Source organism: Saimiri boliviensis, chromosome 1, assembly GCF_048565385.1.
Source record: "Saimiri boliviensis isolate mSaiBol1 chromosome 1, mSaiBol1.pri, whole genome shotgun sequence".
NCBI lineage: Eukaryota > Metazoa > Chordata > Mammalia > Primates > Cebidae > Saimiri > Saimiri boliviensis.
In genome coordinates, this window is record NC_133449.1 from 41,900,238 (window position 1) to 41,916,259 (window position 16,022).

The window sequence follows — 16,022 nt, forward strand, 5'->3', positions numbered from 1 at the left end:
GGCAAACTTTCAACTAATCCTTCTCTTTTCTGGATTAGCTTTAAGGAAATGTTAATTGCTGCTTTTGTGTTCTGTTTAAACTGTCAATTACGTGTCTTTGCCACTCAGAATTTTTCTCTAAGAAATTAATGTTCTCTCTAGCATAAAACGACCATCACCAGCTGAAAAGTCACATCATTCATGGGAAAATTCAGATGATAGCCGTAATAAATTGTCGAAAATACCTCCAACACCCAAATTAATACCAAAAGTTACCAAAAATGCAGACAAGTAAGTATTGCTATTTCTTCATTATATCTGAAAAGTAATAATTCTTTAGCTATTATCTTTGCATGTACAGTTATGTATGTCTGGTTTGAACATTTTTCTTTGAGACGGAGTCTCACTCTGTCACCAGGCTAGAGTGCACTGGCGCAGTCTTGGCTCACTGCAAACTCCACCTCCCAGGTTCAAGCAATTCTCCTTCCTCAGCCTCCCTAGTAGCTGGGACTACAGGCACACACCACCATGCCCAGCTAATTTTTGTATTTTTAGTAGAGACTGGGTTTCACCATGTTGACCAGGATGGTCTCGATCTCTTGACCTCATGATCTGCCCACCTTGACCTCCCAAGGCATGAGCCACCACACCCGTCCTTGGTTTAAATCTTTGTAAAAACTATGTATTATAATTTATACTTCCCTTACTCGGTGTATGTTTTCTTTCAAGTCTTCTACAAAAAGTTGTACCTATTAATGCTCCCCAACTCAAAAAATGTGTCTTTTTTTTTTTGAGACAGGGTCTCACTCAGTCACCCAGACTGATGTGCCATGGTACCATCATGATCACGGCTTGCTGTAGCCTTCACCTTCCTGGGCTCAGGTGATTCTCCTACCTCAACTTCCTGGGTAGCTGGGACTATAAGCACGTGCCACCATGCCCAGCTAATATTTTTGTGTGTGTTTGTAGAGACAGGGTTTTGCCATGTTGCCCAGGCTGGTCTTGAACTCCTGGACTCAAGCAATTCACCTGCTTCAGCCTCCCAAAGTGCTAGGATTACAGGCATGAGCCACTATGCCCAGCCAGATAATAAATTATTATAATCATACACGATTTGAGTATTTTATGTAAGTTGTTTTTATGCTTTCACTTATTAGATGCTCTTGTGGGATATTCATTGTTTTATAAAATAGTGTATATTAGTAGTTGATCAGTGAGAAACTTAAAAAAAAAATACTGATTTCCTACTTTCACTTGTAGAGATTTATCTAGGTTATAGTCTAAGCATTGAAGCTTTTATAGTTTCTTGAGGTGATTCTAATGGTCAACCATATAAAATTATAAAATAAATGTGTTCCTTAAATTCCTTTTCTAGGCATAAAGATGTCATCATCAACCAAGGTAAATTTAAAGCGTCTTTAAAATTTTTTATTTTGCCTTTTTTAGTTTATTTTTTGCTAATTAAAAAGAATATTGACTTATTTTCATTCAATGCACTTTATTAGCTCATAGGAAGCAAAGAGAAGTGCGTTACTGTAGTCATTTAGGAAAATACCCAAGTTTAATTGTAAGATAATGTCATTTTTGTCTCAACCAGCAAAAATGTCAACTCGTGAAAAAAACAGCCAAGGTAAGAGTAAGCTACGCAGTTGGTCGCCTTCTAAGTTAATTTCTTCTTGGATCTCTTATTTGGCTTTTCATTATTTGTGCTGTCTGACTTTCCTCCTGACAAAGGAAGTATGGTGATTTGAACTAGGTGAATCCAGCTACATTTTACTTTTTATTTTGTTTTGTTTTTGAGACTGACTGTCACTCTGCTGCCCCGGATGGAGTGCAGTGGAGCAGTGTTAGCTTACTGCAACCTCTGCCCCCTGAGTCAAGAGATTCTCATGCCTCCCAAGTAGCTGGGGACTGCAGGCATGTACCACCACATCTGGCTAATTTTTGTATTTTTACTAGAGATGGGGTTTCACCATGTTGGCCAGGCTGGTCTCAAACTCCTGGCCTCAAGCAATCCTCCCACCTCAGCCTCCCAAAGTGCTGGGATTACAGACGTGAGCCATAACACTCGGCCTGGCTACATTTTTAAAAATCCATCTTTCTTCTGAGAGCTGAAAATTCAAGGTGAACAGTAAAATACAGTATTACAAAGAGAGATAAAAATACTAGAGGAGTTTTCTTCCTTAAAAAAAAAGTTAGAAAAGCCATTTAAAAGATTGATAAATTTTAACTCAGTTTCCTGTCTTGCCAACTTCATTGTGAATAATCACTCATTTCTTGATGCTAAGGCTGAAAATACAATGAGTCTAGCAAATCCATTTCCTTTTAAGTTTTTCTTTTATATTAATTGTAACTTCTGGCTACTTGCTGTTGTTGCCTTTTTCTGACCAAAAAAAAAAAAGTTGGACTTTTTGCAAGTGTGTATTTAATTTAATTGCTGTGTTAGGTAAGTTTTATACCTCAGTTTTACATTCTCTTTAGATTGCCTGCAAATTTAATTGAAGCATGCTGTTCTTAATGAAAGCATGACCTTTCTGTGCATGGTTTTTGCAGCTCATTTCTATGTGTCATGGTTAGTCTTATTTTCTGGCCTATTATAGTAACAACTACAACATGGTTAAAAATTTTTTTAGATATTTAACTTGATTTCTGTGGATTTTTACTTTTTGGTTCCAAAAGGAAGGAAAGAAATATTTGTAATCATCTTTGAGTCTTGTTTTTACATAGACATTCTAAATGAAGTTGAATTTTGCTGGCATTCTTCTTTAGTAGGTTTTGCTTTCTCCCTTCTTCAATAATGCAACATAGATTAAGTAATATTGGGGTACTTTAGAGGAAAAAATGAAATTTTCTTTATGAAGATCATTTTTTTTTTTTTGAGACGGAGTTTTGCTCTTGATGCCCAGGCTGGAGTGCAGTGGTGCCATCTCGGTTTACATTAACCTCCACCTCCGGTTTCAAGCAATTCTCCCGACTTAGCCTCCCGAGTAGCTGGGATTACAGGTATGTGCCACCATGCCTGGCTAATTTTGTATTTTTAGTAGAGACAGAGTTTCTCCATGTTGGTCAGGCTGGTCTCGAACTCCCAACCTTGGGTAATCTGCCCGCCTCAGCCTCCCAAAGTGCTGGGATTATAGGCATGAGCCACTGCACCCAGCCTGGAGATAATTCTTAATACATTATATATGAAAACTTTTAAGGGAGAGGATCTTGCTCTGTTGCCCAGGCTGGAGTGCACTGGCACTACCTTGGCTCACTGCAGCCTTGACCTCCTGGGCTCAAGCAGTCCTCCCACCTCAGCCTCCCAAGTAGCTGGGACTATGGACACGTACCACATATCTGGCTGCTTTTTGTATTTATTGTAGAGATGGGTTCTCACTTTGTTGCCTAGGCAACAAACTCCTGGGCTCAAGCAGTCCTGCTTCAGCCTTCCTAAGTGTTGGGGATTACAGGCATGAGCCACCAAGTCTGGTCTGAAAACTTTTTTTTTTAAATAGAAGCAGTGGTATATGATAGGAAGAGCCGTGAATGGGGACTAGCTGTGTTTAATGTTTGATCCTGGCTCTTATGCATAATAGGCTTATGACCTAGGCTAACTGACAATGTCTCTGAGTGGTTTTCTATTCTAAATATAGTAATTATAAAGCTTACCGAAGGATGAAATAATATATATGAAAATACTTTCAAAATAGAAAACACTATAACTGTAAAAAGGTGCTGTTAGATGTTTTGTTATAGAGATCAAATTTTATAAAATCCTTATAGGGTAAATGAGAAACAGTTGCGTTCCCTTTTGCTATATGTTCTTTGGAAAGAAAAAAGAACTTAATTTTGTTACATGAGAGTGGTGTGTGTTGGTGACACAATTTTCAAAGCCGTTTAAGTAAATAAGTAGGTAAATGTATTTTAAAAGGGGAGGGTAGCTTCAGAAGCATCCCTAAACAGGATTTTAGCCAGTGTCTAGAGAGAAGGATGAATGAAAAGCTGGAAAAGGATATTTTAAAAAACAAGTTATATTCTGTTACAAGAATTTTACCTCAAAAAGATTATCTCAGATGTTAGAGTTTAATAACATCAAATGTTGCTTGTGTTGAGCCTTATTTTTAGAATTTGAGTATATTTCTTTGCCACTTTAATCAGCTAAATTCTATCTGGAGAGTAGACTGTGATATTAGAGTGTATTTACAAGGAGAACACTTTCCTTCAGTCTGTTACGTAGTTCAAGCCCAGCTGAGATTGAAGCAGAGCGTATGGAAAGAAGTAGATGGGTTCTAAATGGTTCAGGAAATGAGCAGGCTATGGGAGGTAAGGAACAGAAGAAATCTACGAAGACTAGCTTGAGCAACTGGGTAAGTGGCATCTACTAAAACAGGGAACATTTGAGGAGGAGATGTGTGGAAAGGAGTTTGGTTTTGGACAATTGAATTTGAGTTGTCTGTAAGTCTTAACTGATGTGTAGAGATGTATAGCAAACAATGTAATGTAGATGTTTAAACACATGGATTTTTGGAGTCCAGAGACGGGTTTCACCGTTGACTTGGATATAGTGACCTTGAGCAGGTTACTTCACCTCCCTCAGTCTTTCTTTGTTTTCTCATATGTAATTGAGATCGTAATAAGCTCTTAAAGGGATACTGTAAAAATTAAAGATAGTAATAAAGTGTACCCAGTACCTGGCATATAATACCAAATAAGTTTTAGTTATTAATATATGAATTTGGCAGTAAAATCTTGCCCTCAGAATTGTATAGTAAGATGAAAAGATAATTGTTAAATAGATGATATTAATTATTAAGTTGTGAAGCTATTTTAAAAGTCTGGCATGCATTTTTTATGGCATAGTCACCACACATTTTTTTGTATTTTAGCTATCAATGCTAATATTTGTTGGGCTTGGACTTTTTTTTTTTAAATAATGACATTAATTTAGCCCTTTATTGGCAATGATAGCCGTGACTTGTTCCAAGCCATCTGCTTTGATTTGAGAAGAAGCCTGTTTACATACGGTACATTTAGGTGAGTGGTAGCAGAGAATACTTCACCTGAAAGGCCTGTGTCCTTCAGACAGAGTAGAGTAGGAGAAAAGCTAGAAAACTGCATATTCCAGTCACTACTTAGGCAGAAAGCTGGAAACTGGTTGTGTTGAAAGCAGTAGAAAGTGGAATGGGATGTACACAGGGCAATCTGAAGTCAAGTGTGAGAGGAAGAGCAGGTTGTGCCCTAAAAAGAGGCTCTTACTGACCTATATGTTCATACTCTGAAACCTAAATTTCTTTTCATTACTCTCTTCCCTAGTTCTGCTCCAGATACAGCAGAGATAAAGTCCTAGCATATCAACTTAAAATTTGAATAAGATTCCCTGTAGGACTATCTCTTGTTAGATGTAGCAGTTAGGTTCTAGTATAGTAGTATTGACTTTGGTGAGTTATTGATTTTAAAAAGTTTTTCGAGCTAAGTTGAGGGACTTTAAGCACCATTTATAAAATTGCATATTGTGGAAAATAGACAACAATTAGTCAAATTTTGTAATAAAAGGAGGCTGCCGTTAAGTTAATTCTTAAAATAGTTATCAAGTATAGCTGGCCTTCCATATCTGTGGATTTCACATTCCTGGATTCAACCGACCTGCTTTTGAAATATTCGAGGAAAACAAAGGTGCATCTGTAGTGAACGCATATAAATTTTTTTCTTGTCATGATTCCCTAAACAATACAGTATAACGACTAATAAGTAATCTAAAGATGATTTAAAGTATACAGAAAGATATTCATAGGTTACATGCAAGTACTACAACTTTTATATCAAGGACTTGATCCTCCACAGACTTTGCTATCTGCAGGAGATCCTAGAACCAGTGTCCCCTAATGTATAGTTGGAAACCAAGGAACCAACTATGCATCACATTTTAAATTTATAATGTATTTATTTAGAGACAGGATATCACTCTGCCACCCAGACTGGAGTTCAGTGGCACGATCATAGCTCACTGCAGCCTTGAACTCTGGGCTCAAGTGATCCTCCTGCCTCACTCAGCCTTCCTAGTAGCTGAGGCTAGGCACACATGGCAACACCCAGCTGATTTTTGTATTACTTTATAGAAGTGGGGTCTCACTATGTTTCCGGGGCTGGTCTTAAACTTTTGGCCTCAAGCAGTCCTCCCACCTCTGCCTCCCAAAGTGTTAGGATTACAGGTGTGAGCCACTGCACCTGTCTTACATTTTTTAGATATGGAAAATAGCATGGCCTCATTATTTTTGGAGTAGAATCTGAATGTCCTCAAAATGGTTTTTCAGACTTGAATAATCTTAAATTATTTTTCTCTTATAGAACCTCAAACTAGGGTAGAGTTAACACATAATTACCTGGTCATGATGAGAAACTTGACTCAGATCTCTACTGGAAAGAAATCTGCTTATTTTGAGGAAAAAGGAAGCCATCAATCACTAAATCTCACTCTTACTTCCTCTTACTGTGCTGCTTCCCTGCTCTAAGATTAGATTTATTGTTATTTACCACTTCAGTACAGTAATATTCTAACTGTACAGGTATATCAAGATGGAAGGACAGTTATAATATCTTAGAAAATTGAGAAGTAATTGTTTATTAGCTAGCTGTCTAAAAATGGCTTCAGATTAAAAATACTTTAAAAGTCATTTTAAATTATATATTGTCTAAAATCCCTCACTAATTTCTTGAAGCCAAATGGTCTATCTAACAGTTTTAAAATAAATAATACAAACTCATTTATAAAATTGAGGAAAGGAAAAAAACCTGAATAATGTTGTCATTCTAACAGATTACAGTTCTGATGTGTTTCTTTATTGTTCTTTATCAGATAGACATTTTATACATTCATTCATTCATTTAACAAATATTTACTGAAAGCTTATTTTGTCAGACTCTATTCTAGGCACTCAGAGTTACAGCAGTTACACTTTTGAGCTGTGCGGAACTTATATTAATGCTCCATAGACAAAGCATAAAAACTTGATATGTCAGGAGGGTGATATATTTGAGGAAAGAATAAGGAGAGTAGAGAATTGCTATTTTATATAAAGTGGTTAGGGAAGACATTTCTGATATGGTGACCTAAAGGAAGTGAATGAAATATGAAATAGGTAGATAACTGTAAAAAGGATTTCGTGAACAGAGAAAGCTGGAAGTACATAAGCCTTGAGGCAAGAACTTTCCTGCTGTATTAAGATATATCAAGGAGGTCATTCATCATAGAGTACATACAATTTTGTATTTGTTATCGATTACATTTATAAAATACAGATTAATTCCAAGCAAGAGAATCTTTGCAAGTTACCTCATGTAGGAAAAGGAAGCAAAATGGTATAGCAGAAAGGGCAAATGAGTAGTAAACATGAGACCCAGTTAGGGGTGAAATGACCTATATCACAGAAAATTAAAGAATCACAGTTCTATACTGAAGTTGTAAGTTAGATAACTCATAACTTTGGGAGAAGCTGAAAATTCTATTTGCTAAAGGAAATGATTTTAGAAAACAAAACATTATTGTTGGATAAAATGTCCTCTATGACCCTAAGGCCTTGGGCCTCAGTTTCCTTACGTATAGTTAGGCTTAGATTAGATATCACTTAGGTCTTTTTGTTGAGTATGGATAAGCAGAAAGGACAGGAAACCAATGCATTTCCAATGGAGATGCATACTTAATTCTAAAAGTTACTTGTTTTCTTTTTTATTTTTGAGATAGGGTCTCACTCTGTGTTGCCCAGGCTGGAGTGCTGTGGAGTGATCCTAGCTCACTGTAGCCTCGACCTCCCAGTTTCAATTGATCTCCCACCTCAGACCCCAGAGTAGCTGGGACTACAGGAATGTGCCACTGTGCTCAGCCAGTTTTGTATTTTTTGTAGAGACAAGGTTTCACCATGTTGCCCAGGCTATTCTGGAACTCCTGGGCTCAAGTGATCTGCCCACTTCAGCCTCCCAAAGTGCTGGGATTAAACAGGCATGAGCCACTGCGCCTAGCTAGTTCTAAAATTTACATACTGCCCCTTTTAATAACCTGTATAAACATAACTTGGATCCCCACATCTGGGCTTTGTCCAAGTACTCTCTATTTATTTACTTATTTATTGTTAAGAAGGGAGAGAAGGTGCTGCTAAGGACAGCAGGCCTGCCAGGCTGCTGATCTCGCCATCTGTATTTTAAAAGGAGACCAAAAAAAGGACCTTTTCTCTGTTGGAGATTTTTTTTTAAAGCCCTGTAAAGCAAAACTCTAATTTCATAATGTTTTGGTTAGTAGCAGTCTTCTAGATTAAAATATGTTTGAAGGCTGTCCAATTTTTTAAAATAGAAACTATCCCAACTTCTAAGAACATGTACTTGACATCCCCTTTATTTTCAGCTAAGAAAAAAGCCCCAGTTGCCTTCTCTGGACATTGAGTATATGACTTCATTAGAGAAAGTCCTAAACTTGTACATGTTTATTGTGGTTAAAATCTTTTCATTCACATTATTTGTATTTTTGTCATACACATAACTTTTAAAAAATCTAAACTAGAAAATATAATTAACCAGAAATTTTTCAGTCTTCAAGCATAACAGTTAACCGAGTGAAATATTATCACAATTAGAAATCTGTCATGTCCAGGCTGGGCATAGTGGCTCACGTTTGTAATCCCAGCAGTTTAGGAAGCCAGGGTGGGCGGATCACCTAAGGTAAGGAGTTCGAGACTAGCCTGGCCAACATGGCAAAACCCTGTCTCTAAAAAAATACAAAAATTAGCCGGGCGTAGTGGCACCTACCTGTTGTCCTCAGCTACCTGGGAAGCTGAGGCAGGAGAATCACTTGAACCTGGGAGGCAGAGGTTGCGGTGAGCCGAGATCATGCCACTGCACTCCAGCCTGGGCAGTAGACTGAGACTCTATCTCAAAAAATCTGTTCTGTCCAGAAATGGCAGTTATATTCTATATCATATTTCTAACTCCATTAATTGTTATTGTTTTTCAGAAGCACTTTGAAAAGAATTCTAAAATTTGTGATTAGGTGTAGCCAGAAAGAGTTGCAGTTGATCAGTGACATATACCAAGATTGCAGGGAAAAGGCATAGTAAATCACGTGCCACATCCCAGAACTATACTCACAGTTGGTTCTCTAAAGAACAGTTTCACCAAAAATATTCTATTGTTTTCCTTCAGTAATACTTTTTAAACTTTTTAAAGATTGTAAACTATTTTAATCTTTCTAAAAATATATTCAAATAATATAGTGAGCACCCATATACCGACCACCCAGATTTATTGGATCTTCACGGTTTGCTTTGATTCAGGGTTTTTTGTTTCTTTGCTTTAAGAAATAACACATTATACTTGAAGCTTCTCATTAATCCTATTTAATCAGAATTTTTATACACAGGATTTTAATGTTCTGCCAAGGCCTCCTGATTCCCTCCCTACTATAGTTAATTGAGAAAGCAGAGCCAGGGAGATAAATATTTTGATATCTGAAGTTTCCTTTCCAGAGTTCTTATTTTTAAAAAATTAAGTACAACTTGGTATATTTATATAAAATTGAAAGCTTTTTCATTTAGTGCTTAAAATAATTTTTCCTGAGGGTATAAGTCAGTTGGATTTTTTTTTTTTTTTTGAGGTGGAGTTTCGATCATGTTGCCCAGGCTGGAGAGCAATGGCGGGATCTCGGCTGTCCACAACTTCTGGGTTCAAGCGATTCTCCTGCCTCAGCCTCCTGAGTAGCTGGGATTATAGGCATGCACCTAGCTAATTTTGTATTTTCAGTAGAGATGGGGTTTCACCATGTTGGCCAGGCTGGTCTCGAACTCCCAACCTCAGGTGATCAGCCTGCCTCAGCCTGGGATTACAGGCATGAGCTACCACGCCTGGCCAGTGAGTTGGAATTTTTAAAATAAAACTCTAATTTGCCTACAGAGAAGTGTTAAGCAGTATAGTGAGTCTTTTAGCAGTTTTATGTGTCTCATATTGTTGAAATATATTTCTTTTCCGTCTTATCCCAAAGAAAGCCTTTTTCAAGCAGCAAAAATTATCTAAAATGCTTAAGCAGACTCTTATATCAGGTATTTTCAAGTAATTTTATGACAATCAGAGTTGTAAACAAAACAACAAGAGAAATCTGATTAAAGGAGGTTTAGATTCAAAAAGGAGGGTAACTGTAAGTTGGTTTACTACTGTAATTAGCATAAGAGTTGATTAACAGGTGCACAAGACATGGTTATGTCTCCAATCTAAGCTCCTAAGACTTAGGTTCATAGCTTTTACACTGTGCACCCCTCACTCGCACCCTACTATGTAATTAAAAATTCAGGAAATTTTATCAGTCAATAGAACTCTGCCTATAGAAGAAAAAATTAAGGTAGCATTTTATAATAGTACTGGGTCAGATTTTTCAGACCCAAGTTTTATGCTAGTTAGTAAAACTACTAATGTTTAGCAAGTACTGGAACTAGGAATCTTTTTAATCTGTGAAATAAGAGAGTTACATTATATCCTTCTAAATTCTCTTAATTTTTTGTATTTGGGTATTTACATTTTTGATTTATTTGTACAGCTGGATCATTGAAAGGGGGCAAAATACAAACATCCTTACAGATTTTGTTGTTTCATTGGAATTTTAAAATATTGACTTATAACTACAAAATAACTGGATCATTAACTGAGACTTGAAATCTTTTGTTTGGATAAAGAACGTTAAGAAAAAGATTTTAGCCGTCCAAAAATGATCCTTGTCACTTTATACCATAAAATTATAGTTAATATCTAGCATTTTGGTTGTCCTTCTGTTTCTTTAACTCTGGTTTGGGGAAGTTGAGCCTGGTAGTATTGGAGAAAAGGCTCAAATAAATAGTCTTTAATTTTAATTTTCTGTTTGCAGAAATTAGATAGCATCACACTCTCCTTTCAGTTAAATATAAAACGCAAATTCCAGTTTTGGGGGTCTGTTTATTTCTAGAAATTGTAAAATACAGATTTTAAAAAATGGATCCCTAAAATGGAAACTTTTGGGAGAAAGATGCTTCTAAGTTGTAAGCAATCTAGACGTTCAGAAGACTTTCTACAGGTAGTACCCATTACAAAAATAATTACAATCATAGTCCAGATCCCTGAAGTTCTGCTGTTGCCTTTAAAGGCGTTTTTTTTCTTTTTAAAAAATCTCTTAAGTTCAGAACTAAAGCAAGCTAAAAAAAAAAAAACAAAAAAAACAAAAAAACACTGGAGGAACTGATCTTGGAATGGAGTATTCCCAGTGCCATCTCCCTTCTCCACTCTGCCTGAATTTTTCCTTTTCGTTTGTTACAATTTGTGAACGATTTTAAGTTTTTATAAGGATCTTATAAATATATAAATTACTTTAAAAACCTATTATTTATAAGTGAGTATGAACCATTTCGGAAATACGGCTTTGGTCAGAACACCTGAAATAACTGTCCCAAAAAAGAATGCGAGTTTCGATTAGGGAATATGGTGACCATTTTGCAATTTGGGACACCTTGGAGTATCAGATGACCTAAGGGAGATGCAAAGTAGAAGAGCAAAACCTGAGGAAACTGAAGGGGAAGCATTAGGAGGAATGAGGGAAGGATACAGAAGGAAGAGTGTGACATCAAGTATTTCAAATTTTTGCATAATAATCACTCTCCAAATATAGTAGAGCAGAAACATCTTCCTCCTCTCCTGTACTCCCTGATTTCCAGCTGTTGGGATTCAGAGCTCAAGCTAGTGCTATTTGGATTAAATAGAAGCTGTATTGTCATCTTGTAGTTGGACTAGCCTGAGACCCTTACCAGTATCTGAAAAGCACTGTCTAATGGAAATACAATGTAACGCATATGTACTTTAAATTTTTTTAGTCACATTTTCAAAAGTAAAAAGACACAAGTGATATTAAGTTTTAATAATATATTTAACTCAGTGTAGCCAAAATAATGTCATTTTGATTTGTGATCAGTATAAAAATTATTAGTGAATTTTTTATACCAAGTCTTCAAAATCTGGTGTGTATTTTATACTTCCAGCATATTTCAGTTTAGACTAGCCATATGGTAAGTGTTTCAGTAATCAGCATCTGTCATTTTAGACAGAGCAGGTCTAGATCATAGTGTTAGAGTGAATATCTTTCTAAAGTTCTGAGTAATAGAAAATTGGAACGAAGTCTAAAAATGTAACCTCTCTGAGTCTTGGTTCCCCCTTCTGTAAAAGGAGGTTAGACTAGGAGAGCTGTAAGTTTTCATCCAGTCCCAACATTATATGTATCTGGGGAAATGAACAACAGCCTTTATCAACAACATCCTATAGAATTTCTTTAATAATTAAATTACTCTATCACTGATCAGATTGACTTAAGAATATTTATTTCTTTTGAACATAACTTGGTAAGTGCTAAAGCTGAGGTTCAAACCAAGGTGTGTATCACAAAGCTTATGTTCTCTTCACTCCGTCTCAGTCCCAGGGGACTTTCACCACACCAAGGTTGGAGATAAAATGTCGAGGTTGGTTATATTTAAGTTACCATAAGCTTCATTATTGAATACCCCACACTGTGTTTACTATCATGAGGCAGGTAGTTTTCCTCACTTTATTTTTTGAGACCACCAGACTTCGCGTTGCTACTGATCTCGTATTCTGCTTTGATCAGTCTCATCACCCATCCCTTACCCTTGAGTTTCCTGGTAGTTTATAGTGAAGACAGGCAGAAAATAGCATTGGGATAATACATACTGACTATAAGTTTTATGATTGCAAGATTAAGAAGCCTGAGAATCTCAAGAAAAAGTTTGCAGCAAGAATTTGACATTGGGGAGAAAAGAGGCTCTTCTTCATCTATATATTTTACCTAATACCCAAGGTAATAAGAGTCTTCCTGAAAGAGGTTGAAAACTGGTATTGTATGCAGGCCAAAGGTATGTTTTTATACGGTGTTTTCCCCTTTTTTTGGTAGAGGAGTAAACATTTTAAAATTGAGAGGTTTCACAATAAATTATGGATTTCCTGTTCTCTTGAAAATAAGAAGACTGGTAACACTGGGCCCACAGTCTTCATGAAGTGGACTTGCTGCTCCCTCCCTGAGATACAGAGTATGGGGTATTCCGGTGTCCCCACCCCCAGTCATTGTATACTCTCCCACTTCTCTCATTTCTCTTTCTTGCAAATTAATTTATGTTATTTTAAAGTGTGCATAATAGAATCAGAAGAATTCTGATTTATTTGCTTAAACTTGCCGTTCTGTGCAGTCACTTTAAAGCTTATGAAAAGATACTATAGTGTACTAAATCATAAGCAATTGCTGAACAGTATTTAGAGTGGTCATAAATCCCTTTCAAAGGCAAAAGGATAAATATTTGTCAAGAACTTCACATTATGCTTTACAGTATGGTATTTGATCATTTATAATTCCAAACAGTAAGTAGTATTATCACTTTACGTATTAAGAAAACGAAACCAGTCTTGCAGCTAAAAAAATGTGAAGCTGAGATTCAAGTCATAGTCTTTTCCAAAGTTCATGGCCTTTTCACTATACAGTAATGTATTGCCAGAAATTGTTTGAAGTACTTAGGTTATATACTTGATCTCTAACATGTGACCGATTTACAGGTAGTGAAAGCATTGCCATCCTAGTATGCATTGCCATTTTTATATCACATTAGAAAAGTTGGCCAAGTGTAGTGGCTTATGCCTGTAATCCCAGCACTTTGGGAGGCTAAGGCAGGCTGATCACCTGAGGTCAGGAGTTCAAGACCAGCCTGACCAACTTGGAGAAACGCTGTCTCTACTAAAAATACAAAATTGTAGTGAGCTGAGATTGCGCCATTGCACTCCAGCCCGAACAACAAGAGTGAAACTCTGTCTCAAAAAAAAAAAAAAAAAGAAAAGTTAGAAGCACTAGATCTACTTGGTTTCTTATGCTGCTTGACAATTGATAACTAATATGGTGTTCTGAGCTTGCCTGTTCAAAAAGGAGAGCATTTTTTTTCTTCCTAGATACTATCACTAACCTTCCCATTTGCTGTGCCTACATTCCTTTCTTAGTAGTGATAGAAGCATCTATTAAATGCTTTTTCATTCAGAAAGCATTCATGATGTACACCTCTGACCAAAGCTCCTGGAATAAATTCCAAAGGATGAGATATCTGCCTTCAAAAAGTTTGTAATCCTAAAAACTAGAGGGAAAATTATATAACAAGTTGACACTTAGAGTAAATTATACAAATAAGGACAAGGAAATACAGCTCAGGATGACTGCAGAAATAGGGAATATTTACAGCTGGTAATCATTTTGTTATCAAATTTCAGCTATGCTAAAAATCATCAGGAAGGAGAGCCCACTCTTAGATTCAGAACTAATGAAAACATACATCATGTGGTGTTAAAACCGTAGTGTGGGAGGCCTTAGCCTGTCCTTAGATCAAACTCTGAGGCCAACCACAACACTGTGAGTAATAATAATAAAAATAACTTGAACTTCTCACCCATAACAAGAGCAACACTTTTTTTTCTTTTTTTTTTTTTTTTTTTTTTGAGGCAGGGTCTTGCTCTGTCACTCAGGCTGGAAAGGCTGGAATGCAGTGGCATGATCTCGGCTCACTACAACCTCTGCCTACCCGAGTAGCTGGGATTATAGGCATGTACCACCACACCTGGCTAGCTTTTGTATATTTAGTACAGACAGGTTTTCATCATGTTGGCCAGACTTGTCTCGATCTCCTGACCTTGTGATCTGCCCACCTTGGCCTCCCAAGGATTATAGGCATGAACCACCGTGCCCGTCCCAAGAACAGTTTTAATCTGACTGAAGAAATACTTGCAGACATTCAAGAAGTAATTTATCTTTCCTTTCTCTTCCTGGTTTGCATTATATAAACTACTGCATTGTTACATACTCTTCTCCTTAGGTAGTTTAAGTCATTATTAAAGATCCTAAGGTTGTATCAGCCTCTGGTTGATGATCACATTTTCAGTCTGGTTCTGATGCTACTTTCCTATCATGCCAGACAAGTTCGCAAGTGCTGTACATTTCCTATGTATTTATATTAAGTCTTTGTCTCTCCATTAGGTCCTTTGTAACCGTTTCACAATCACTATCAATATTTGTTAAACCTATCTATATGTAAGTCACTGGGATGCTAAAGGCAGGAGTAAGTGGGGGTTTTTTGTATTTTGTTTGTTTTCAAAGGACTAAGAAACAATTGCGGCCAGGCACAGTGGCTCAACGTAGTCTCAGCATTTTGGGAGGCCAAAGGGAGCAGATCACTTGAGGTCAGGAGTTTGAGTCCAACCTGACCAATATGGTGAAACCCCATGTCTACTAATAATATACAAGTGAGCCAGGTGTGGTGGTGCACGCCTGTAATCCCAGCCACTTGGGAGGCTGAGTAGGGAGAATTGCTTGAACTTGGGAGGCAGAGGTTGCAGTGAGCTGAGCTCGGGAGACTGCACTTCAGCCTGGGTGGCAAAGCGAGACTCTATCTCAAAAAAAAAAAAAAAAAAAAAAATTCCATCTGTTAAGTGAAGTACTTCCTTTTGTAAAAGATGTATAATATTGATTTGATTCTAGACTTGTGTTTCTTAACAGTTTTAGACTGTTGGAGATCTTACAAACACCTATTGGTTAATGTAAATACAAGATACCTATGCTGCTAATAAGAAAACTGTTTCTTAGCACTGTCTTGAAAATCTCAGAGTATTACATGTGAAATCTTGATGTCATGTTTTTGTTTTTTATTATTGCAAGAACACTTAATACAAGATACCCTCTTAACAAAATTTTTAGGTGTGCAACACATTGTTGACTATAGGCACAATATTGTACAGCATATCTCTTTTTATTCATCTTGCTTGACTGAAACTTTATGTCTGTTAATTAGTAACTCCTCATTTCCCCCTCCTCCAGCCCCTATAACCACCATTCTACTCTGATTCCATAAATTTGACAGTTTTAGACATATTGTATAAATGGAATCATGCAGTACTTTGTCTTCTTTGATTGGCTTATTTCACTTAGCATAATGTCCTCAAGGTTCATCTATATATAGAATTACATATAA

General features: G+C 36.7%; 1 protein-coding gene across 4 annotated transcripts in view; it reads left to right on the top strand.

Moving 5' to 3' along the window:
• Positions 1 to 16,022, top strand: part of EML4 (EMAP like 4) — a 153,991-nt gene that overhangs the window by 88,407 nt on the left and 49,562 nt on the right. For 2 of the 4 annotated variants that reach the window (XM_010337475.3, XM_074396452.1), the window contains 3 exons: positions 142 to 270; positions 1,355 to 1,380; positions 1,577 to 1,609. In XM_010337475.3, coding sequence (XP_010335777.2) covers positions 142 to 270; positions 1,355 to 1,380; positions 1,577 to 1,609 — 188 coding nt within the window. The remainder of the gene's footprint in view (positions 1 to 141; positions 271 to 1,354; positions 1,381 to 1,576; positions 1,610 to 16,022) is intronic. The other 2 variants (XM_003926779.3, XM_074396462.1) reach the window with 1 other exon arrangement.